Genomic DNA, 24,112 nt, shown 5'->3' with positions numbered 1-24,112 from the left:
CAAAACATGTTCTATCAACGCTATTTATAAGGTAGTACTAATAGTTGATCTTATATGATTGTTCGTTAATAAGTAAACCCATCTCATTCAACATGTTCTTTTACAATTCCATCAATTCATTCATCTTCCTGTTACCCCCCATATAGTGATTACTAATTGGCATAATTAACTATCAGTCTCCAACTTCCGGGGAACAAGTGGGGCAGTATCCGATAAGACAACAACCACCCATCAATTGTTTACTGACAATAAAATCCCACCATTGAACTCCGCTCATCATGGCAACTAAGTCGAACGATGTCGAGACCTCAGCTCTTGGTCTGGACGACATTCATGAAACACTTATTGAAATAGCTTACAAGGCGGGTGATATTATCACTGGTGCGCTTCCGGCTACCAATGGTGCCGGCTCAAAGAAGAACAGTAAAATCACCCTAATTCTGCACCTTGATGACCTAGGGTGTAATTCAGGAAACTGATCTAAGTATTTCAGGTGCGGACTTGGTTACTGAGTACGATCGTGCAGTAGAAAAGATGATATCTACCACGCTGGCTGAAAAATATCCACACTATAAGTGCGTTTTCCACCCTTGCATGGTAGCAGGCAGAAGAAACGAATAATACTCAAGAGAATTCATTGGCTCATACCTTGATATGGCTTTTTTGATGATACAGGTTCCATGGCGAAGAAACTTATGATCCTGCTCATCCATTGACTGACGATCCAACCTTCATCGTGGATCCCATCGATGGCACTGTCAATTTTGTGCACAGCTTCCCTTGTGCTTGTGTATCTCTTGGTTTCGCTGTCAAGCGTATTCCGGTCGTGGGTGTTGTTTTCAACCCATTCAACCAAACTCTTTATTCGGCTGTTCGTGGTCGAGGAGCTTTCATGAACCGTACGACACGCCTTCCTCTTAAAGGCGAGAGTCTTGAGCCCTTGAGCGGCCTCAGCAACGCACTTATTAGTGTCGAATGGGGCTCTGAGCGTTGCGGTAAGAATTGGGATACAAAGCTGCGAACTTTCGCAAGGCTTGGCCAAACGAAAGATAATGGCGGCGCGATGGTTCGCTCGATGCGCAGCATGGGATCGGCTGCACTCAATCTTTGCGCAGCTGCTGCCGGCACTATTGACCTATACTGGGAAGGAGGATGCTGGGAATGGGATGTCTGTGCCGGTTGGGTCATCTTAACGGAAGCTGGTGGGATAATTGTAGATGGAAACCCAGGAAACTGGCAAGCTAGCCTTGAAGGAAGGAGGTATCTTGCCGCTAGAGCATCTCCGCAGGCAATAGGCCAGAAAGACATAGTGGAAGAATTCTGGAGTCACATCGAAGGTCGCCTCGAATATTGATCGTTGGCTCGTGATGGCGCAAAACCTGACCTGAGTTTACGATGACTACTGGTCATTATTTGTTGTACTTACACTCTTCCTATAATGCGAACTAGTAGATTATTTATAGAAATATTCGTACATACGGATCCAAAACACCTCTATTATATCTCCTCTGGATGCAGCCTGGTAACCTTTGTGCTATTTCGAAAATCAAGGTTATCCTCATCATCCTCATCCTCATTCTCATCAGTGGTTGAATCTGGTCTAGGTGCAATTGATGTGCTAGATGCCCCATCCAGATATTCTGACTTTGAGCCTGCACTCGCTCTTTCTCGATAAGCGTAACGGGAATCCAAGGATTGCAAAGGGTTATTTAGTATGTTGCTGTTAGTAACCTCGCACAGGGTGCCAGAATTGCCCGGGGTGCCGTAACATGCGCTCTCCTGGGAAGGTCTATCTGTTTGTCCTTTGACCTCGTTACCTGAATGTGTTGTTTTTATCATAGGCGGTTTCGCTCTATCCATGCCTCCTTCCAAAACGTCGTTTGACTGTGCCGTTGAAGTATATGCGAAATGGGTATCGACCAGATGCTTGACTACCGGCCAACCATACGCATTTGTGAACATTCGCCGGACAATGATATTATTGTGTGCATCGGGCTCTAGACGGACGAGGACTTTGCGCCATGACAGATCTCGGTGGTACGCCCGTGCGATCTTTTCCTCAACGCGGAGGCCACTCTCAGACTCATCCTTACACTCATGTGAGTTATGATGCGATTCTACTGACGACTGATGTTGTGCATTCGAACTTCTGGTTTGGGGTGAACTAAACGGTAATGTTCGTCGCTTGACGGGTAGCGGTGCTGGTATATCCTCAGGGTGGTAGATTCTGTCATGGAATATGGTACGCGGCCTCGAAGCAGGGTCGAGTATGAACTCCACTGGCGGGAGTGGAGGCATAAGCAAATCGCTAGCTGACTCAAAAAATGTAGTTTTGGGAGGTGTGTACAACCCGTCTCCTTCGTGTGACATCCTGTGAGGTGGCGCTTCTAGGTGATGCGATCTAGTAGGCGACTGCGCTTCAATCGGCTGATCATCTGTACGAAGAGTTTGGCTGCGCTTGTAGATCTTTGTTTGTTTATGTCCAATAGCAGTTTTTGATGAGTCTTTTGGCCGAAATAGGGACATGAGACTATTCAATGGGCCAAACGAGTTTTGCGATGGATTAACCTTGGGCGTCGAGTCCAAATGTACATCACAAGATTCTAAGTGAGGCTGCTCTGACTCCTGCTGCCTCAAAGTCTGATATGGCTCTGATGCCTGCAGCGTTTCAGTTGGAAAATTTCCAAGTTCATTTTGCCGTTGGGATAATGACGCGGAAGGTGTATTTTCAATAACACTTGTATTTGTGGTGCTCAATGTAGGACGGGTAGGTCTAGGCGATTTGGAGTTCGCACCAGTCAATTCTGCCCAGCCCCATTCAGCCATCGTCCCAACCAGGCCATTGTCTCTTCTAGCCTTCTCGACTCGATCTAGTCCTTTCCAATCGAGGAATAGTAAGGACGATGTTCGTAGTGGAACGATTCCATCATTAACCACGTTAGAATATACGGTCCGATGCTGAAATTTTGCGAGTACTTCATGTGCTGGTCCACAGGGAAGGATCCTCAGCAGCGGCTTGGATCCGGGATCTGAATGTTCTTGTGGCTTTACGGCTTCGCCCCTGCCACCAATTATAGCACCCCAACCACTTCTCACTTTCGGAGCTGTCCAGCTCAAACCCAAATCTTGGCCTGTTCGGCCTACAAGTCCCAGGTCTAAGGCGAACCGAACGTACACAGGGTTTTCATTGCTAAGCCCCAGAAAAGGAGTGGCCAAGGCTATGAAATTGATAGGTCGGATATGATCAAAGAATTGGGGCGAGTACTTCTGAATATATGCGATAGCATATGTCTGGATAAGCCCGCCAAGGGAGTGCCCGATAAAGCTGATGCTCGTAAACCGGTAAGCATGATCTTCTTGATCCGGCCCTTGCTCATGGACACCAGAAACAGACGCCCCGCTCGCAGAATGTTCTTCTGGGGTTTTCAGCGCAGACAAAGGGTTGGAAAATGGTTTCGCTTTGGAAGTTTTTAGTGGAAAATAGGGTTGATCAGGATAGGTCATCAACAAAACGTATTTCGCGAGGCGCTTTCCGAGGTACTGTATACCGCGTTCAGTTCGAACAGCATTCCCGAAAAACCCCCTGACGATGACTTGTTCATCATCTTCATCGGCATCGTCTCCAAAATTGGACCCTGGCCTGTTGATCAACGTCAGACACTGCAATGTTAATATCGGAATATAGAGCCTCAAACTGAGACCAGACATGCTCGCCTTCAATCACTCACCTTACTGAATCAGGGTTAGCAGACTTCTTCTGGCGGTCCTGTTTCGCCTGCTCTCGAGCCCTTTTGGCAGCGATATCGATACTCTCCTTTAGATAGAGCATATCTGCTCCAAGATTGCTGTGCAACCCATGAGTTATTACAACAAGGTGGACTTTTTTCTTTTTCTCTTTTTTAGGATCCTCTTTTTGCGCAATGTTTTTTTGCTGTGTATTCGATGTCTCGGTAGGGGCTTGTAAATCTTGCAAGTTCGATTTGGCTTTGTCTCCAAAGGACGGAAAAGGAGGGCTGTTCCAAAGGCTGGCGGTATTATCAATACGCAGTGTTATGGATTTCGAGTATACACCTGTAGCAGCTAGCACTTGCTGCCCTCTAGTTTTAGGTGACCAATGGTCGTGTAGTTGACCTGGCCGAGGCAGCCCAGCACTCGATACACCGCCTGCAGAGAGAAGTTGGACTGATTTCTCATCACGGCCGACTATGACTTCAAAATTGACGGCTGCAGTACCAGAGAAAATCACTTGAGACACTATTTCTATAACCCAGGTCACGCTTTGATGACTCCCAGGGTCTGCAGAGGCGAGCTCCGTGGGTGTTTGGCGGATACATTGCGGGATGGTAATGGTCGCATCCCAGCTCCCCCCGGCCTTAAGGTAGGGCTCAAACTGAGGAATACCCTCGGTGTCCTTCCGGCTATATGCGACATTGGGGTCGAACGTCGATGGATAACAAGCGGCATAGAGAGTATATGGGCCATGCAGGTAGGCAGCCCGTAACGGAATGGCAGACGTATTCCTAACCTTCACATAAAGCTCTTCTGGGGGAGGGTAGATGGGATCGGTTGCTGGGGTATAAGATAATGTGTATCTGACAGGCTCAGATATTTAGCAAGGAGTCTGATGAGCAACTGTAGGGGTACAAATGTACAAGAACAGACCTAACTACTTCTCCGACACGAACGCTGCCGGCTTGGTATGATAGCAACATTTTCGCGGCTCGCACTATGTTCACTAGACCTGAATGCCACCCTGTGAGCGAATGGAACCTAGAGCGACGCTTGTCGGTTGGTATAGAAGGCTGACCCAATGACTGGGCGGTAGAATATGTCCGTGTAGTGATCAGCATTAAAACAAGGCATAATATTTCTCATTGTATAATGAAATAACTGACCCCCTTCAGGCGAAGTAACAAGTCAGCGTTGGAGAGTCAGGGTCAACAAAACCGGGCTCGTGTCTCTTCATGGGTGCGGTGAGATCAGCAAACTTGACGATCTGAGCGGGAGATAAAAAAGTTCGTGTTTGTACGGAGCACCTTCAGTTTCACTCAGCAGGCCATCTGAATGAAACCCAAACCAGTGTGAAACTGCATATATAGATAACCCCCAACCGGCATCGCAAACTAGTGGGGGTTTGTATTATAGATGTTTTCTATGTACGCCGTACTACGCTATCGTCTATCGCCTGAAGATCAAGGGACATCGGCGATAAGATTCAGCAAGCACCGTGGTTCCCTGCGCACTTCCATCCAACCACCTCGCTCAACAACTATTATCTTCCCATCAATGCAGACTCTTCTCCATCGTTCATCTTCCTCCAGAAAATCAATACGAAAGCCCTCAATTTCTTGATATGTCACCGCTTTTTCGTGGATATGGAGACCGCCTTGATACGCTTTGCTCATGAGTTGCATCGCTACATCCGGCGATGTCGGGCCAAAGTGAACAAATCTCAAACAACCATCAAGTGGGGACGTGTCCGGAGAGATCACAAATCCCCTTTCAAGCCTTGAGACCAAGGTGGCCAACACGTACATATGTTCATTTCGGTCTATAGACTCCACATGTTGGTCATCGGTACCTTTGCTTTGGTTGGCCAAGGTGATAATAGCATGATAACTATGCGTTGGTGAGCCGTCAGATGGGCAAAGAAGCTCCTTTGCGGCCAGTTTGAATCTATCGACGCCAAACTTGCGATATGCAACCGTATCACTGTCTGCGACCAGCGCAGCATGTATTCCCCAGCTCGCGACAACAGCACCATAAACCTTGTGGTCCTCACTCTCCGCCGCTTGATCGCTACATATAGGAGCCCGGCCACGACCTTCTTCGGTGATGTACTGTGATTTGGGCGAGAAGCTAGCGGCAAACACTGGTATACGCCTCGGTTTACCTTGTAGTAACGCCATCAGCCCCATTGTTGGGCAATTCAAACCGATGGAATTTGCCATAGCATTTCCTGTGCCCATCGGAATCAAGCCGATGCAGGGTGGAACACGCATGCTCTCTGAAGAATTGTAGAACGCATCAACAATGTCAACCAAACCACCATCACCAGAAAGGAGTAGAATGGTTTGGTCTGTTCCAGTTTGGGCGCAAGGAATGAATTGTGAATGCGCCAGCTCTGTTATTGTTTGGGCAGACTGCGTTTCATGGATTTCAAATGTAGTCAACCCGAGGTATGATAGAAATGGTTGTAGGACATCTTGAAATATTCTCTTTGCATTTCCCGCTCCCGAGCCGGTTGATATCACGACATGGATTCTGGACAAAGGACTGAGATGGCGAGGTAAATCTCTGTACAAGTACCGCGACAGCAACGTTGATGGTAAGGGTCCCGTCCTGATTTTAACGAGACGCACACGATCATCGACTGTGTCAGAATCAGATGATTCACTGTGCCTTTCAAGAAATAGCACACTGTATGTGTTTTCCCATCTTTCCCCAAGAATACAGACTATATCATTGATGGCAATAGACGTTTCCTGGCATTGTTCATTGCTGCATTGCAGATAATCTCCCAGTAGGTTGCAAATTAAGGCATCAGGAACGGTGTCTCTAAAAGCTTCCATCTTGTCTGAGAAGGTAAAAATGTCAACTTCAATTAAATACCAAACAAGTATGCTTACGTAGGGAGCAACACTCTCGGTTTATGCTTACTAGAGAATGACGGCTCAGGCTCACATGATGCTGAGCTGTATATTATTATTAATTTTTCAACCTCGAGCTAGCGTACACGGCAGATTTATGGAACACAACAGATCTAACCAATTTCACCTGTTAGGAAAACAGATAAGTGAAAGCAACAAGAAAAAAAAATAATTAAAATAAACAATAATAAAATAAATAATGAAACAAAAAAAGACAAAGTAACAAGCAGCAGTGTACAAAGCTTAGAGACTCCACTCTGGGTTAGACATGTGTTTATCACTGAGGTTGACAGCAATGAAGCTCTTTGGGAGTTTGACACTGCAAGAAAAGTATCAGTTAGTCTGTGGTTTTATCACAGAAGGAAAGTAAAGTACTCACGTGTCAAACTTGGCCTTGAGGGTTTCAATAACTTCTTTCCAATCTTGATGGGCAGTCAAGCTCCTTCTTGGAGCACAACCAATGGCATGCCTTGAATCAAGCTGCACATCAAGAGGATCAAAAGCATGACAGCCAGGACTGATGGAAATGCGAATGGAATATGAGCTGGTAGATGACTCGCTGTCCTTTGCTTCGTAAAGCTCGAAACAGATCTGTGACAGATAATCGAGTTCCGGGATGGCGCTCCTTGCGATTTTCGTCTGGATTCCACCCTCTAAAATGCAATTGAGCAAGGTATAGATGTGAGACTCCTTTGTGAAATAAAAGAAGGACTTCGCATCTTGCGAGGCCTGCACTTCTTCCAAATCTCGGACAATCTCTTGAAGAAGAGGCAGCGATGTCAATAGCCCAATTTCTAGTTTCTCGGAGTCTGTGATCCCGTACTCCTGAGGAGTCACATAGTCGAATAATACCTTGGCTAACTTGTATAATTCGCGCAGTTTTGAAAGCCTCCCGTCCAGTTTTGCTTTGGCGGGACTAGAGCCTGGATAAAGTTTGAAATAATGATCATAAGATTCATCGAGTGCTTTGAGATGCGGCATCGATTCGAATGCACGGGCTCGCTTCTTCAAGCCGAATCGATGCGCAAATGTCGGATTTTCCGTAGGCTCGTCGATGTTTTCAAGGTGTTCCCCTTCCTGTGTATGTCGTTTATCTCCACAATTCGTTCCCTCTTCATCGCAATCATCTGGGGGCATGAATACCCATTCTAAAAACTGGCGATTGTGCAATGCATCAAACTTCATACTGTCATAGAGTTCCGAGAACTTGCTCGGGTCGACCTTCTCTGTGTCGCAGAATTCAGCAAAAAGTTTCTCCCATCGTTCTTTGAAAAGCATAGGATCCTCCCCCGCACACCATCGCCCCTGGATCGAAGCCAAGGCAGCATTGTCCGTGTGCGAATCAAACTGATCAACGGCGGTAGGGTTCTCCGGGTCATGAGACGAATCGGCCGAAGAGAAGCTATCCAACCTTTGGAAATTATATCTCATAATGCTTCGATGGAATTTCATCAATTCAACAAGGGTAGCAAGAACAACAGAAGGCTCAGGGATGTTATCCTTTGGCCAGGCAAATTGCGAAGGGGCAGACCCTTCCCGTAGAAGTAGTTTCAGTTTCTTTTTGACTTTGTCCATGAGGTCCTTTGCAGCATTGGAGTCATCTAGAAGATCTTTGCGTACGTTGATAGAATCCTCTGGCAATTCCTTTTGATCCAGAAATGAGCACGCCCAAATTTGAGCTACCAGGCAAAGTTAGTAAAACATGAATGTCTGCGTGGAATACAATTTTATCAACATACCACTAGTGCTCACTCTCCTCTCCGAGCTTGTGAAAATTCTAACGTTGCTCAATGCTTCCTTGTTCATTAACTTCAAATCATCCCGCATGTTGAGTCCGAGATCTTGTGATTGATACCGGGCTGCGTGCGTTGGCTCCCCTCCCCATTTGATGACAAGTTGAAGTTTGTCCAGAATTAGATCATTTTCGACTGCCGAGAACCTAGAGAATGTTGCACCTGATATCGAATCGCTTCGAGTTTGTGACCTATTAGAATTTTCATTCCCTAGTGATGCCTCCTTCGTGACGGGAGATATGGGCTCTTCTTGAGGTCCCTCAGCCCGAGGTGTTATTAAATCAGCGGGCAGTGCTTGCCCACGTACTTCCTCCGGTTTTCTTTTCCGGAACATCGGTTTAATCTGTACCTTCGTTCCAGGCCAGCCCCCTTTCTTATCAAGTGACGTGCGAAGCAGTTTGAGCTTATCCATATCCTCAAGACCTTCTCGCATCGCAACTCTGACAGCATCTGAAACACTTGCCAATGCCGCCTCTCCCTTGATAACTACTTCCTCCTGGTGACCCTTCAATAGGTCAACAAATGGCTGACTATGGAACGTAAATTTGAATTTTTGTTTCGGCGTACGGTCCGCGTGCCTAATGACCGCCACCATGCCCTTCAATTTCCAAGAGTGTTTAGAAGCAGGGGGTGGTGGCGGTACACCATCAGTAGGAAAGCGCATTGATACAGCAGGTGATATGGTGTTAGAGGAGCTCGTGACTCGTTCTTTGGCGTTCTGGTTGATGTGACTGTGTCCATGGTCTGTGCCCCCAGCATCGGACGATGGAGGGAGAGTTTCTACAGTGGTCAACTCCGTCGGTACAGCTTCGTAGCCATCATGGCCTTGCTGGTCGCCATGTAGTTTCGATACACTAGGCGACTTGAGTAAAGTCTTCAAAGTATGTCGGTGAGAACCCCCTTTCTTAGGCTGACTTGGATCGGGAAAGGGGGGTTCCAGAGACCCCAAAACCTCTTCACACCTTTGCCTCTCGTTTAGAAACATATCACTCAGTATTTGCGCGCACCTGTCATAGTAATCATTATTATCTTTGACAAAGCTCCAACCATTGACATCGATAACATAGCTTCTTTCTCCGACGCGGAGCATGTCAAAACCACAGATTCTTTGGCCAAATCCGTTTGAGATTTTCGAGGCAATGCCAGCCTCCTCTTTACTCAGTTTGGTTATATATCTGAGTTCTTTCCCGTGTGTATTGCGGCGAACAAGCCCATCAACCACAGGAGACTTGCGCGTTTCTGCATGGCAAAAATCGGGCCCGACTGTATAGGCCTTGACATCTTCGGAATTATCCACCCTCAAAAACTGCTCATACAGATAACTCGTCCCTGTTTCCGCTATCGATCTTGGAACAACTAAGCTCGGATCATATTCAGAACTCTTATTTCCAACTTTTCGGAAAAGCCTCCTACCACCTCCTCCGTATTGCTGGTCATTGGGGAAATATATATGGATATTATGGTCCTCCCCATTTACTGGTTTTTCGACGAACGGTTTTTTTAAAGCCTTTCCATCAATGACCAAAAACTCTCCGTCTTCAGACAGGGAAACGGTTTGAGTCCGGGGAGCACCCCCTCCAGTTCCGTCATCAGGGCCGTCAAGTCTGACCCCTGTTAGCCTGTACACATGCTGCGCAAGCTCGACGGATTCTAAGGTAGGGCCGCCATCACGATTCACTTCCATTCTTTTTGGAGTCGGAACGCCCATGTGGTCTAGTATTCTCAAGCAAAGCCGTCGATCCCACAAGACCTTTTGCATGGGTAAATCGTTGACACAAAAGGGTTTCCGGAGTTTTGCATAAGCGATGGCCTTATCTAATGGGAAGCCATCAGAGAAGAAAGCAATCAAGAAGTCGCAAACAGGCCAGTTTTCAACAGCTTCGTCAAGGATTACTTTGTCCCCAAAAACAATGACTTCAAAATCACCTTTTGACTGAAGACGGGTTAAAATGTTTTGGCTGGGTTTGCTGCGTGCCTTCACATCTAGAGCACAGACACCAATTTTCCCAAGAGGTGATGATGTGTATTCTGTCTCAATGATTGAACTAGCAGATGCGCTCCCACTGAACCCTTTGGGAGAGCAAGTATGGAGGCTTTCATTATGAGACTCTAAGGCCGAATCGGATCCACCTTTCGATATAACAGTAGATGTATAGTCATGGGGTTGGCTTAACGATGATTGATCCGTGAGGTTGAAAGCAGTGTTGGAAGATGGCACAGTAGTTGTCCTGTGGCTTGCAGTATCCTTAAAGTCGGAATCCTCAGAGAGGTCAGGAATCGTACCATAGCTCATCGTCCCATAGGTTGACGTGAAAAGATAAGTAGTTTGTGTCTGGCGCTTTGAGATGAAGGGTGAATTTTCTTAAAAGCACCGAACAATGGCCGGGTGGGTGTTCTCTGCAGGATAAGAGTCGCAACCAGTTTCCTTTATAGGGGAGAGAGAGGGAGAGAGAGGGGGGAAGGTATGGGAAAAGAAAACAAGAAAAAATTAAAAAAGAAAAAGGAAAGTCATTAGGTTATTCAAGTGATAGGTCTAGAATTCAAAAGCGTCATATCTCAAATGCATCCGGCATCTTTACAAGAACCATCTACAATTACTTCAACCCATAGTACCTACAACCGCGGATTTACCACTACAAATTTAATATTGTATAATGAGGGTACATGCTCTAATGGGATAAAACCTCTTGCGGATGAGATCAACCATACTACAGCAATTATAAATTATACCTATGTACCTACTCGTAAGTGCCAAGAACATGTGGAGAAAGAAAGTCTGCCACTCGGATAAACCCATACTCCGTTAGTATAAAAGAGAAAAAAAAAAAAAAAAGTGATACAAATTGAAAAAAAGAATATATGGATGAAACCTGCATTTGCATTGACTATCGTCTTTGAAGTGAAACTATCATTACTCTCTTCTTTTCACTTTTTATTTACGGTCCTTGTTGGATACCTAGAGCAGCTCTACTAGAACATTTCTGAGCATAGAATCAAGCTGCCAACCCTCAGAATTGTCAGTGTTCCTCACAATACCTATATAGGTGTATAGGTGTCGCAAAGAATGCCTTCTCTTGACACCAATCAATCCAACCAACCTCTTGCGAAGCGACAAAGGTTGTCGTCTGACAATGTCGCGAACAAATCGAGAACGTCCGCGTCCAAGATATTTTCGCCCTTCCGAGTAGGTACTTATTCTGATATATGACAATCGTCTTCCAACACTAACATACTTCGCCAATTGAAGACACTGGGGCTAGTATCACCCACCCCCGTTCCACTCGCGTGCGTCCGTCTGGGAAAATCGACATTTCAAATTACAACCTCTGTAGGGTACTCTTTGCAGACATACGATGTACGGCGAGGTCTAAATCTGGTCTTCGTCAGCCGGCCTCAAACACCAGGAGTAATTACGGCCACATTTTCCTGGCAAGATAAGGTTTTCGCGGCCTGGGGAAATTTTCAGCCTGGGTCGCCGGGAGGGATATGGGTTTTCAGGCGTGGAAAGAAAATTGCATCCCTAAAGGTACCGGCAAATCTCCGCGGTCCAATTGAACGATTACTTGTTTTTGGCTCGTGGATAGTGGGAAGCAACAGCCAGGGTATAGAAGTATGGAAGAGTTCATCGTATGAACATTACACATCTCTGAGCCCTCCACGGCAGGCTGGGAGTACCTCTGAACACATATATACTTCCCAACCGTGTAACATGCCAACATATCTCAACAAGATTTTTGTTGGGAGATATGATGGTGCTGTCGACATTTGGAATATCAGGACCGGAAAGATTCTCTACTCGATTTTGCCTGCATTTAAAGATGCTGGCGCAGTAACTGCGCTTCAGCCGACACCCGTTTTATCATTGATCGCTATTGCATACAAGAGTGGCGCGCTGTCTATTCAAAATGCCGAGACTGATAAGGTCGTTCTTCCGCTAAGAACGCCTTTATCAAAAGCCTCACCGATTACCTCCATCACTTTTCGGACCGATGGACTTGGCGCCGGCGACGATGGTAGAAAGTCCGGTGTTATGGCAACTACCTCTACAGACAATGGTGACATCACAATGTGGGATCTTAACAACGGGGGACGAGTAACTGGAATTCTGCGAAGAGCACATATGGTATCTCTCAATGAAACGGGATCCGGAGCGACTCACATCGAGTTTCTGGATGGGCAGCCAGTGTTGGTATCATCTGGGAGAGACAACGCGCTCAGGACATGGATCTTCGATGAGGTGCCTTTTTCGCCCATTCCCAGACCTCTTCACCAGAGAAGTGGCCATTACGCTGCGATATCTACTCTGCAATTCTTACCTTCTTCGTCCGATGGATCAGAATTTGGTGGGAAATGGCTACTAAGTGCAAGCAAGGACAGCAGTCTCTGGGGTTTCAGTGTGCGAAAAGATAGCCAAAATACTGAGATTTCCCAGGGAGCTATTGGGCATAAAACAAATAAAATAGGTGGCACGCAAACTGGGTCCTACAATGACCTGAAGGCTCCAGAGATTACTTGTATTGCTTGTGCTCTAAACCGCGATGGGGGTATGGGTGTTACAACATCCGGACCAGTCTGGGCCAATCCGAAGGTTACAGACACAAATGCTTCAAGCACAACTGGATGGGAAAGTATTGTTACAGGGCACCGTGGTGACAAGTATGCGCGCACGTGGTTTTGGGGAAAGAAGAAGGCTGGGCGCTGGACATTTGAAACTGGCGACGGGTCTGAGGTTAAGGTATGTTACTCAGGGTTATAGAGGCGAGAAGAGAGAACTTGCTGACTCGTACTCGCGACTAATATGGTAGAGCGTTGCCATCTCACAATGCGGAACTTTTGCATTGATTGGGTCTTCAGGGGGGGATATCAAGATGTTCAATTTGCAATCAGGCAGACATCGGCAAAGTTTCCCTGCTACTCTTGCCTCTAGAAGCCAAGCTCAAAGGGGTAGCTTGAACGTTTCTGCCACGAAAAGTACAGCAATCAAGCACATCAAAGCAGTCACTGGTATAGTGGTTGACGGATTGAATCATACCGTCATCAGCTGTGGTCTTGATGGGAAAATAAAGGTCAGTATATTTCACTTGCATTTTTCTGGCTATGGGCATGATGGTAACTTCGTCGGTAGTTTTGGGACTTTGAGTCAGGTCGGCTTGTTGACGAGCTTGACTGGCATCCAATGGCTGCCATAACTGGTCTACGATACAGTAGTGCAAGCGAACTAGTTGCGTTCAGTTGCGATGATCTGTCGATTCGCGTTGTTGACATTGAGACGCGAAAAGTTGTTCGTGAATTCTGGGGATGTGTAGGTCAGGTCAATGATTTTACATTCTCCAACAACGGGCGGTGGGTTATTGCTGCATCAATGGATTCTATTGTCCGGGTCTGGGATTTGCCAACAGGACACCTCATTGATGCTTTCCGCGTCCCTAACACATGCACCGCGTTGACCATGTCGTCTACTGGTGAATATTTAGCCACCGCTCACGCAGATGGTGTGGGCATCAATCTCTGGACAAACCGGAGCTTGTTCATGCCAGTATCAACCAAAAACGTGGGCGAGGATTACATTGCTGATATCCAAGTGCCAACTGCGTCTGGAGAAAGTGGTGCTAGTCTTATCGAAGCCGCATTCTCAGAGACTGATGAACAGGGTGAAATTGAGGGACCGGTACTTTCCACTGAACAACTCAGCCAAGAGATGGTTACGCTGAGTGTTGTTCCTAAAAGTAAATGGCAAACATTACTTCACTTGGATGTGATTAAGGTAAGTACTATCCCCTCTTGTCTTCAACCGATGCTGACAATGGCCTAGGAACGCAACAAGGCCAAGGATCCGCCAAAGGCGCCAGAAAAGGCACCATTTTTCCTTCCGTCACTTCCTGGTGGGGCTGCTGGGGAAGGTGTCGACTCCAAGTTCTCGACTGAGAGTACGGCAGCTGAGCGCTCTCGCGTTGCCAGGATCCAGCATTCTCAGGATTCCAGGGTCCTGGGCTCGCCCTTTACAACCCTCCTACGAGCTGGTCGTCTATCTGGCAATTTTGAACCTTTCATTGAACATATTAAAGGCTTATCTCCTACAAAAATTGATCTGGAAATCAGATCCCTCAATCCGCAGGTAATGAATGGTCAGTCAGAACTGTCGGACTTTGTTTTCGCATTGGCAAGTCGCCTACAGCTCAAAAAAGACTATGAGTTGGTCAATGTATGGATGGCGGTTTTTCTGAGGATCCATGCTGATGTTGTTGGTTCCGGCATTGAATTGGGTCACTTGCGAAAAGCTCTTGCTGACTGGAGTCGGTTGCAAGGACAAGAAAGGGAGCGCTTATCCGGATTAGTCGGGTACTGTCATGGAGTTGTAGGGTTCCTAAGGTCTTCACGGTGAATTGTTTTGTTCTATTATCTACGCTGTCTACTTCAAATGTAAACTACAAGTAATAATATGCAAAATCAACGGACATACTTCATGACGTGATTCTCATTCCCTGTCAGATGTGGGTCATCAATGCCAATATTGATAAATTCAGGAATTCTGTGTCTTTTCTTTAAAGACCTATAGGCTGCAGGGTCAGCATAGTCCTGGTCTACTGGTCATGCAAGAATAAGCAAAGGGAGGTTTCAGCATTATTTACTCTGGAGAGAGGATCTCATATAGGTTTGACTTCGACCTATGAACATGCTTCACACAGCTAAACTTAGGGCTTTCCTGATCTTGTGATGTGGAATATGGTGGCCGTATTTCCTCATCAGTTTGCACATGTTGGCCGGAAAGCAGAGAGAAGCGTTGCAGGGCTTTTTCAACAGAGAAATCCTCGGGATAATCTTTTATCATTTCGCGCCTTGATCTCATCATAACATGCAATGGTGGGAGAGCTGCAATTATAGACTTCACACTCGACACAGGCTCTTCAGTCACAGTCACAAGGCCGAGGAGCTGTTTCAAGATCCTTAATGAGTACAACACGGCAGTAATCTGAGCACAAAGATGGACGTCTGCCCAGTCAACTGATTCCCCCATATAGCCGAACCTAAGGAACCTGCACAACCGATCAACTTCGAGGGGTGCAGTATGGCTCGCTTCATCCCTAAATAGCTCACACGTTGCGAATAGCCTCCAGAAGCGCGAGGACGAAACTTCTTCGCCAAACGCAGCTTGAGCAAAGCTCAAGCGTGTATAAAAGGAATGCATCTCGTTTGCCACCCAACCTTCATCATCCACTGTTATCCTGTCTATGGCTATTCTCCCACCTCTCCGAACGTATTCCTCCACGAATTGGTATCTTTCCGCGAACGGACGGCACAAGTTGAAGATCGAATAGCCGAGAGCTCTGTATGTACGACCTTCTTCCCATGCACATCTCCTGGAGTGATCTTCATTTAAAATAGCAAGATACATATGCGGAGAGCTCCCAGTGAAATGAGCATTCCCCGTGCCGTACTGCAAGAATAATTCTGATAATCTTGGGTCGAGGCACTGGGGGTGTTGGACTATCGCTCGGTTGTTTATCCCGTGGTCATACTCCTCAAGAAAATGTTGATAGTCAGGTTCGAGATCGAGAAAGTTGCAGTTATCTCTCGATCGCCTAATGAGCTCCGATAAACCAAATTGTGGATTCTGACTCAATTCATATGCAAAATACCGGACACTTCTAATTCCCAATTGGCTAGAAAGCGATGCAGGACAGATTCTTCTGGCTCTGACCTTAGAATCTGTTGGTCTAGATGGATCCCATTGACTAAGTTCAACCGAATCCAAAAACAGTACCGAACCGTAAGATCCAAGATCATGAAGAAGAAGATCTGAATCATTGGTCAGTACAGCGGCACCTGTAAGCCTCGACATGCGAGCACACTCGGAATCTGCCTCCCCCGGGACCATTACAGTAATGCTTGCCCAGGGGAAGTCTTGTTCTCCAAGCTCACAGTGGTTGAAGCAAAATGTGTCTTGCACTGCCGTCAGGATATTTGCTTTGTTCCATCTTCTTCTCAGGTCTTCAAAAACAGTAGATACCATAAACGGGTTTTCAGGGAGGCCATTGTATTTGACAGGCGTGGCTCGACTCTGTAGAACTTTTGTAGGATCAACAGTGCTGCCTTCGACTGAATCATCTGGTTTTGCAAACCCCAACCCGTTCTGTGAGTGAAATTGTTCAAGTTTCTTCCTTGATTTTTCCAGTCGACAAAATCTTATCTTTCGTTTCGTTATAGGCAAAGCTCCATCAAAGCAGATCTTGGTCCTGGTATAGATCAGTACCATCAACTTTCTGCGTATGGGTCATACATGATTATTACACATTCACACCGAGGAGCTTCAGTTGCAGGAGAAAGACCATTACCCCGAGACTAACTTCATCGCAACTCGGCTGGGCATCTAGAATTTCGAGTTTCGTGTTTGATTTAGACAACAGTCGTTGAAAAACATGGTAGACCAGGCTGGGCCCGTCAATGACAACCAACTGGATGCTATCATCTCCTTCTCTTTGTTTCCCTCCTGCCAACAGGACATCTTTCGAATATGGGAGCAAGTGCCGTGTTAGATGCGGTATGCCCATTGTCTTTGAATATGAGAATAGGAAAAGTTGACTCGGTGAATTTCAAACTTTGGCCACAGGAAGAAGGATAAGAATTTACATAGCTTAGTAATTAACGATAACCTGTCAGTTCACTAGTCATGTTGTAGCGGGTGTTGCAGCTCCATAGCCTGTCTACTCGCTGCCAAGGGCCCCGCGCTTGTCAGCGCGCCAGTCCAACGCAAAAATGTATTTTTTGTTTTCTCTTTCTAGCCAATATCTCAGTGAAAACACTGGATTTGTATATACTACCATTCAAGAATATATGAATCACTGTGCCAATTATATATGTATTAGGAAAAGGCTTTTTTTTAAAAAAGAAAAAAAATCATCTATGTAAATAATAAAATTACTTATAAAGTCATGCATTAATCTACCTTTATGTAGGGTATAGTATCTTAAACAACCCCAGGTTACATTAAATGGTGTTAATATGATTTAACTACGCCTATTATATGAATGAAATAGTGGTGTATCTCCAGATGTCAATTTTCCTATAACGTAGAGTGCACATATATAGATATAGGGCTAGATTATGCCGCTCCCCAATTATACAATATTATCATTAAATAGCCTAGTGCTATACAACAGATAAAGATAAAATAAGAAATTTTTAAATACAAGAAGAATTTTGATGAGCGTGATATAAATGGCTAAAAATGGAATTCTTTAATATTGAACTATTCTGTGTTGGATTGGCGTCGGCCCAATGGTAAACATGGAGGGATACAGTGTATCAGTCAGTAATAGAAGCGCAGAAAAAGGAAAACAATAACAGTGATTACATTTGACTAGTGTTGAGAGACCATCTGATCGATAACTTAGCCAAGTCAGAAGCTGGATAATTAAATAATAAAGCATTTTCCACCTAAAATATACAGGAAATACTTTCTAGATTTATTACCCTTTTATTAGGGATCCATCTAATCTTCTCTTTATGAGTTACAGGCAGTCATATATCAGGACTTATGACAGTTGACTTAAAGCATTAGGATTGGGGGCAGACCTAGTGAAATGATGGGCTGGTATCATGGCTATACTGTGTATATAATTATTTGTGATACTATCGCTTCTTTGATTAACTGCACGTGTTTAGACTAGTGACGTATTTCTTGTGGAAATCACATGTCTCAGAATTAGGAAGGCCTCTGTTATATAAATGAATGCATTGAGTGCCCAACTTAATCAACCACCGAACCACTGACACTACCGAACCGCCGATGTCGCCGCAACCACTGAAGATCAAGATATATGTGGAGGAGGCATACAAAATTACTTTATTGCAGCTTAGTAAAAGGGTCAATTAAATATATGCTTTAACTAGAGGCCTATCATCTGTTGTCCAGCCATTGGCGCTATTGGCAAGCTTCCAATCTGGATGAAGGTTAGATTCTTGATACCAAGTGGCCTGATGTTCTTTTTTCCCTTCAAGGTGATTGCTGGAGGTATATAAATCCCCTTTGCACTCACGCATTCGATGATTGTGACACATTCATAGCTTGCCTGAATTGTTATACGAGGTCTTCACTGCATTCTGCTACAGCAATAATCTCGGATGTTCGTACAGAGTCCCATTGTAAAGCCAGTTTCATCAAAGTTCCATATATCGAATCATCATACCATGACAGGCTGCTGCAATAAATTATTTTTAAAGACTAACTTTTTTTAGTTTAATATAAATATTCTATCTGTAATTTTTAGGTTCTAGAATCAAAGAAAGATATTATTAAAATATAAATGTCTAGGTCATCTAAGTTTTAATATATGCCTAATCATGTCCAAATTAACATACTATATACATCATTCGAGAAAGGAATTAAGAGTGTCAGACCAGGGGGCCTATTGCTATTGCCTGGTGCTCAAACTTGCATAAAAACAGCTAAATACAATTTAATTAACTAGTCGGTACCAAGCGAGTCATATACAACTTCCTGAAATAATAAAAGCTATCGATAATGTGATCGTACTAATGGAAACCAGCAGTCAGCTAGCTCATGCTTGATGATGTTTCTAAAGACCCTTGGACCCTTGCATCAACATCAAAAATATTGACATTCAAAATATCAATTCTTCCAAATTAAACTCATCCCTCTATTTTTAGTCTATATTACTAGTAGTCTTTATTACTGCTTAAATCTTGGGTTAGTTGATAGCCAACTATCAAGGTGCTAATCAGTATAACCTATACAGCTTAGATTTAACTGGTTTCATTATACATGTTATGTATATTCAATAGGATCTTTTATTATAATGTATTTCTATATATTTCGGACCTCCCTTAATGATGAGTGAATTTTATGTCCAATCTTGCGGTTAGTTTTGCTCTTACTAACAATACCTAGTTCAACACATATACTTAATTTAAATACATTCTCACCTTTTAACTTGTACATACTTTAATAAAGACTATCTCTGATAATAGGAATATAAAATTTAGTAGTTATCTGCGGTATCAGGGTGATCATTCTTCTTATCATCCTGCTAGTGTCACCGCTTTCTATCCTGGTGTCTCTTTTTTAACATCTAGTTATAGAAGGGGAAAGCCCTTTCATTTTACTAACCTGGCAAGGTCAAGGCTTATTAGTGCGTTTAAGAACTTCAATATGTGATGTGATCCATGATTATCAAGAAGTAGCTATATTCATCGATGTGATTCATATTAGTCAGAAGATAGATAGACCAATGGGTTAACCGATTGGTAACCTGCTGCTTCCATAATTTCTTAGTATTAAATACAAATGTTATTTTATCTGATGTGTAGCCAGATGATGGTTGCATCAATGCCCTAAGTTAGGTTTGGCATGTGTTTAGGGTCTTCTATATACAGTCAAATTTCATTAAGACAATATAATATATCCAGCTGGTTACTATCGTATTAACGCGAATATCGTCATATTGAATAATTAACCATTAATGACTAAGCCATCCATCTAAGGTGCGCTGGGTAGTAAGAGAGCTCTCCTTCCGCTAAGTCTCTCATATCGCTCTAGAAGGCGAAGAGTAGAGGTTCTGAATTATCCTGGATTTCAGTGTACGATATCAGAAGCCTACGGCTTGTAACGCCTCTGAAACCTTTGGAATAGTAGGCAAAGTCTCATTCTCCTCATCTTCCTCAGTTTCAATTGATAGCTGTGCGGCTGGCAATCAACTGGTGAAGGAGATCATCTCCATTTAGCTTGAACTCTTCTGTCTCTGACTCTCAGTAGGATTGGGAAATTTTGAAATAGTCATGGCATCCTCTAATCCTCCAGCATATTGTACTTGAGCGAATAAAGCTGTCAAGTCTGGTGATTGAATAGGAAGTTGTACAGGCTCAGGCACAAGTGTACTTTTTCGAAAGCAATTGTTGATTATTGTAGGTAGGATATCATGATTCCATGCACGGAGAACCCAACCGAATAGTATCCAAACTACTGACAGTATCCATTGGGTTTGTGAAGTCCTCATACGCATTGAGCATATAGCGAAGCCATTGCTTTCGGTAATAAACCTTGAGATTTTGGATGATTCCTTGATCAAGAGGTTGGAATCTGCTTGTTGAGTTTGATGGAAGCCATTGAATCCGGACATTCGGTGGAGGTGTTAGTACAAGGCCTGATAAATGAGCTGGAATATTATCCATGGTAAGAAGAACTCTTCGAGGCCTGATATGGCTAAAAAAGAACAATAGCCATTCTTTCATGTCATTATCATCCACGTTTTTTTGTTCCAACGCCACTGGCCTCCCACCACCTGGATATTGGAGTTTCGAAGAGCCCGTGGTGCTTGGTATTTACCAATAAACTGTATCGATAAACGATCAGTGCCAGATGCATTGATGCAACATATCATGGAGATTCGTGATTTGTCTTTTCGTACACCTGTTCTGGCCTGCGTAGAAAGACCCCTGGATGGAGATAGGCGCCAGAATAGACCTGTTTCATCCATATTATATATAACATCCTCCATATATCGCCCATGTAGTTTCCGAATTGCAGCCATTTCTTCCTCAGCCTGTTCTGGAACTGATCTAGCTTCTCCGTGATAATTGCGTTGCTTGATGTTGAATCTCTTAAAACGATGTAGCCATCCAGTACTAAAGCGAGGTTCTGGCAGATCTTTATATTGTGGTAAAGACTTCTAAACCTCATGTGCTCTCTCAACTAACAGGTCCATTGGCTAAACGCGAATATCGGCTTATCGAATATCGTTCCACCGATGTTTGACTGTATATATTTACATATGTATTCGTTAATGTATCGAGAGGTATTTTAAATTTGTTCCTTTAAAAATAGCAAAAAGAGGCTCTAACTACCAATCTATCAATTCAATCGCATAGTATAAATCTACTCTGTACATTGGCTCTATCGATGGACTACATATGAAACGTACAGAATACCCCGTACAAGCATAGATGCAAACACAAATAAATTGACTATAAAATATTTGAATTAGTACATCATACTTCAGAGACTAATATAATTTTTCATCTCATTTAAGACTTTGTTTTAATCATTCTTAAAAATCTTTAGGTCAGACAGAGTAAGAATGAACCTTCTACTAAAAGTCGTTTATAATATTCAATTTCGAGATAATCTTTGGATTTTTAAGTCACACCTCATTAATTTTCCTATTAATTAACTCTTAATCTTTTTAAGTTCCCTCCTAACTGCCATTGCTGTTTAATCTTACGTAACCGGACACCGAGCGGAACACATGATTCGGAGTGCCGATGAAAACCACTACATTTCTAATTCTGACCACCAAACATTTAAAATATAGCGATATTTACATAAAAATCTACTTAGTACAGCACAACTAGCTCTATAGTATGACGACCTACTTATAAATTGCACTAGTTGCAGCTTGATGGTGCTCGCTTTCGTGGTTTTCACCACCTTCATCCACGACCCCCAAGTATACCAGCAGCCTCCTGGCTAACGTTACTGACCATCTACTCCAGTTAGAATACCACCAGCAACTATAAAGATTCTAGTAATATTTCGCTTACGCTTTGGGTGCGTATTAGCAGCTTGTAGCCGCTTCATCTCATGCTCTAGAAGTAATGCATTCTTAGTGTCATTCCCATCCCGCAATTCCCGTTCCCGAACCGTTCCCATCCCGCATAGGGTCGGGAAATTAGGACCAATCCCCAATTCTCGCAGTGGGAAGGGAATAATTAGGAATTCCTGCAGTTTCCATTTACTCCCATAGGGATGGGCCGGGTTGGGACTAAGGTGCCCAATTCCCTACCCTACCCGATCCGAATGTAACTCTATGCATTCTGCATTGCAATTTGCGCACCCTTGACCACTTTATTGACTGCCTGGTTGATTGGGCTTGGTGGACTGTGCGTACGCTACTTCCAGAGATGCTTGGTAAACTGGAGTCTTCAAGTTTATCGTTTGTCCATTCACTCTCACTGACTCCAATAGCCCAGTCCTCGGGTATATATGTTGACACCAGAGTAGATTAGTGTTGCTTGCCAGCAAAGATAATCAATGGAGGAAGAAGAAGATAGCCTGTTGAACCAATTGCCTCAATGGCAGTCACCCATTCACGATTCCTGGTTGTATGGCTTTTACACGGCTCTGAACATAAGCAATTCCATATTTTACAATAGTATTCTAAACCAGCTGAAACAAATCCATTATTACATATTTCTGGATCTTCAAAGAGCGCGTTGATAGTAGCAGTGCAACCATATCATGTATAATATGAACCCTGGAGGTAGGACACGACTATCTGCAGCTTATAATAGCCATTCAAGAAGTGTATATTCTTCAAGTATTAGCAAGTTTTCGGTCATTTGGAGCTGAATCAACACGGCCATTTAGTCAGGAAGACAATGTAGTTAAAGACATCTTAGAGGCTGCGGCATCATCCGCAAAATCCACGGATATCTCATATCCAAATCCACAATTTGCGGATGGCAAAGTCCTGTATATAAGACATCCACGGATGTCTTGCAGCTTAGACTTATAGTCTACTCGGGTATATATGTTTTTAACATAGCTTAGTTCAAAAATTCTTCATTGCAAGCAATGTCCTGGCTTCTTGTCGAATAGAATAATAATTATTAACTCATAAATATTCCAGATAGAATATCAGTTCAGCTTTAACATATAGTAAAGTATTAGGCAACCTTAATTCTCCTGTTAATACAAGTACTTTATTAGAAGTTCTGAGAATTTATCCAGACTTTATTATTGGAGTTTAAAGCCATTGAAGGTTCTAGAGCTATTGTTAGCCTAGAAAAAAAAACCTTTTCATTAAGATATAAATTGACAGTATTATCTTTGGGGACAGACACATCCCAAGCTGCTGTCATGCTGTTCTATTAGTCTAATACACACCAAAGGCTCTCTTTAGACTAGTTATCATTCATATTAAGATTACAGACCCCTTCACTGAATTCAAAAGATATAATCTAATACCTAAAAATCATCAGCTTTTCCTGTTTAGGTTCTATTTAAATATAATCAAATTCTTAATATCAAGTTTATAAATATATAGACAAAATCATTTAAAATAGCTAATCATCATAATAATGATTACCACTTTTCCTTCAAAATCTGCTCAAGGTACCTTTTTGATCCAATTTTGAATCTTTTCTTGTGGAATTTCCTCCCAACACTCCAAACCCCTTTCACATAATATTTATTAAACCAGAGTATTTTTGCTTTGTATATAGTTCCATGTAGTTTCCATGCAATTGAGATTTGGGCTGTTGGATAGCCAGTTCATTTTATAGGACAAAGGGCCTGATTTCCCCCATGTTATATCTAAGCTGTCATGAAGAATCTAGACCAACATTATCCCCCTACAATTGTATATGCCCATATCCCTAAGGAAGCTTCCAAGTTAAGGGAAAGAACTTCTTTGATATCTCCCGCTTATACTGGGAACCAATCAATTTCTTTAGTGGCTGGGCTTTAATTAACCTTTGATTCTTTCTTGCTTCCAGAGTTTCTGGGTGCCATATATGGCATGGGCCCTTCTTGTTGAAAAGTAACCGCGAAATATAGACCTGAGTAGTTCCTATATCTTCTAATGTTTTTGGATGAAATTGTACCTTTCTTTATGCAACTTTAAAAGGACTATATCTATCCCCCCCCCCCCC

At 43.7% G+C, this 24,112-nt stretch overlaps 6 protein-coding genes across 6 annotated transcripts; 2 read left to right on the top strand and 4 right to left on the bottom strand.

Annotated features, from left to right (window-relative positions):
* Window positions 1-278: 278 nt before the first annotated feature.
* EURHEDRAFT_460566 (inositol monophosphatase family protein) lies at window positions 279-1,354 on the top strand (the record flags this gene model as incomplete). The annotated part of the gene is made up of 3 exons (XM_040784657.1): window positions 279-423; window positions 494-575; window positions 676-1,354. The coding sequence occupies 3 exons, from the start codon at window positions 279-281 to the stop codon at window positions 1,352-1,354; spliced, it is 906 nt and encodes a 301-aa protein (XP_040637011.1).
* A 143-nt stretch (window positions 1,355-1,497) lies between these two features.
* On the bottom strand, window positions 1,498-4,712 carry EURHEDRAFT_460477 (lipase ROG1 family protein; the record flags this gene model as incomplete). The annotated part of the gene is made up of 3 exons (XM_040784653.1): window positions 1,498-3,640; window positions 3,729-4,592; window positions 4,663-4,712. The coding sequence occupies 3 exons, from the start codon at window positions 4,710-4,712 to the stop codon at window positions 1,498-1,500; spliced, it is 3,057 nt and encodes a 1,018-aa protein (XP_040637010.1).
* A 273-nt stretch (window positions 4,713-4,985) lies between these two features.
* On the bottom strand, window positions 4,986-6,648 carry EURHEDRAFT_414544 (diacylglycerol/lipid kinase family protein). Its single transcript, XM_040782461.1, has one exon. The coding sequence runs from the start codon at window positions 6,570-6,572 to the stop codon at window positions 5,193-5,195; it is 1,380 nt and encodes a 459-aa protein (XP_040637009.1). The 5' UTR covers window positions 6,573-6,648; the 3' UTR covers window positions 4,986-5,192.
* A 245-nt stretch (window positions 6,649-6,893) lies between these two features.
* Window positions 6,894-10,736, bottom strand: EURHEDRAFT_379383 (inositol polyphosphate kinase VIP1; the record flags this gene model as incomplete). Its single annotated transcript, XM_040779165.1, has 3 exons — window positions 6,894-6,969; window positions 7,030-8,329; window positions 8,390-10,736. The coding sequence occupies 3 exons, from the start codon at window positions 10,734-10,736 to the stop codon at window positions 6,894-6,896; spliced, it is 3,723 nt and encodes a 1,240-aa protein (XP_040637008.1).
* A 771-nt stretch (window positions 10,737-11,507) lies between these two features.
* EURHEDRAFT_460728 (rRNA-processing protein UTP21) lies at window positions 11,508-14,825 on the top strand (the record flags this gene model as incomplete). Its single annotated transcript, XM_040784674.1, has 5 exons — window positions 11,508-11,627; window positions 11,691-13,178; window positions 13,249-13,509; window positions 13,569-14,207; window positions 14,256-14,825. 5 exons carry the CDS (start codon window positions 11,508-11,510, stop codon window positions 14,823-14,825), a joined length of 3,078 nt encoding a protein of 1,025 aa, XP_040637007.1.
* EURHEDRAFT_414541 (uncharacterized protein) lies at window positions 14,680-17,109 on the bottom strand. The gene has a single exon (XM_040782460.1). It carries the CDS (start codon window positions 16,695-16,697, stop codon window positions 15,069-15,071), a length of 1,629 nt encoding a protein of 542 aa, XP_040637006.1. The 5' UTR covers window positions 16,698-17,109; the 3' UTR covers window positions 14,680-15,068.
* Between the last annotated feature and the right edge of the window lie 7,003 nt (window positions 17,110-24,112).

This window comes from Aspergillus ruber (genome assembly GCF_000600275.1).
Source record: "Aspergillus ruber CBS 135680 unplaced genomic scaffold scaffold00022, whole genome shotgun sequence".
In the NCBI taxonomy this organism is placed as follows: domain Eukaryota; kingdom Fungi; phylum Ascomycota; class Eurotiomycetes; order Eurotiales; family Aspergillaceae; genus Aspergillus; species Aspergillus ruber.
Note: the sequence above shows the minus strand (reverse complement) of the source record. Positions and strands in the feature narration are given on the sequence as shown.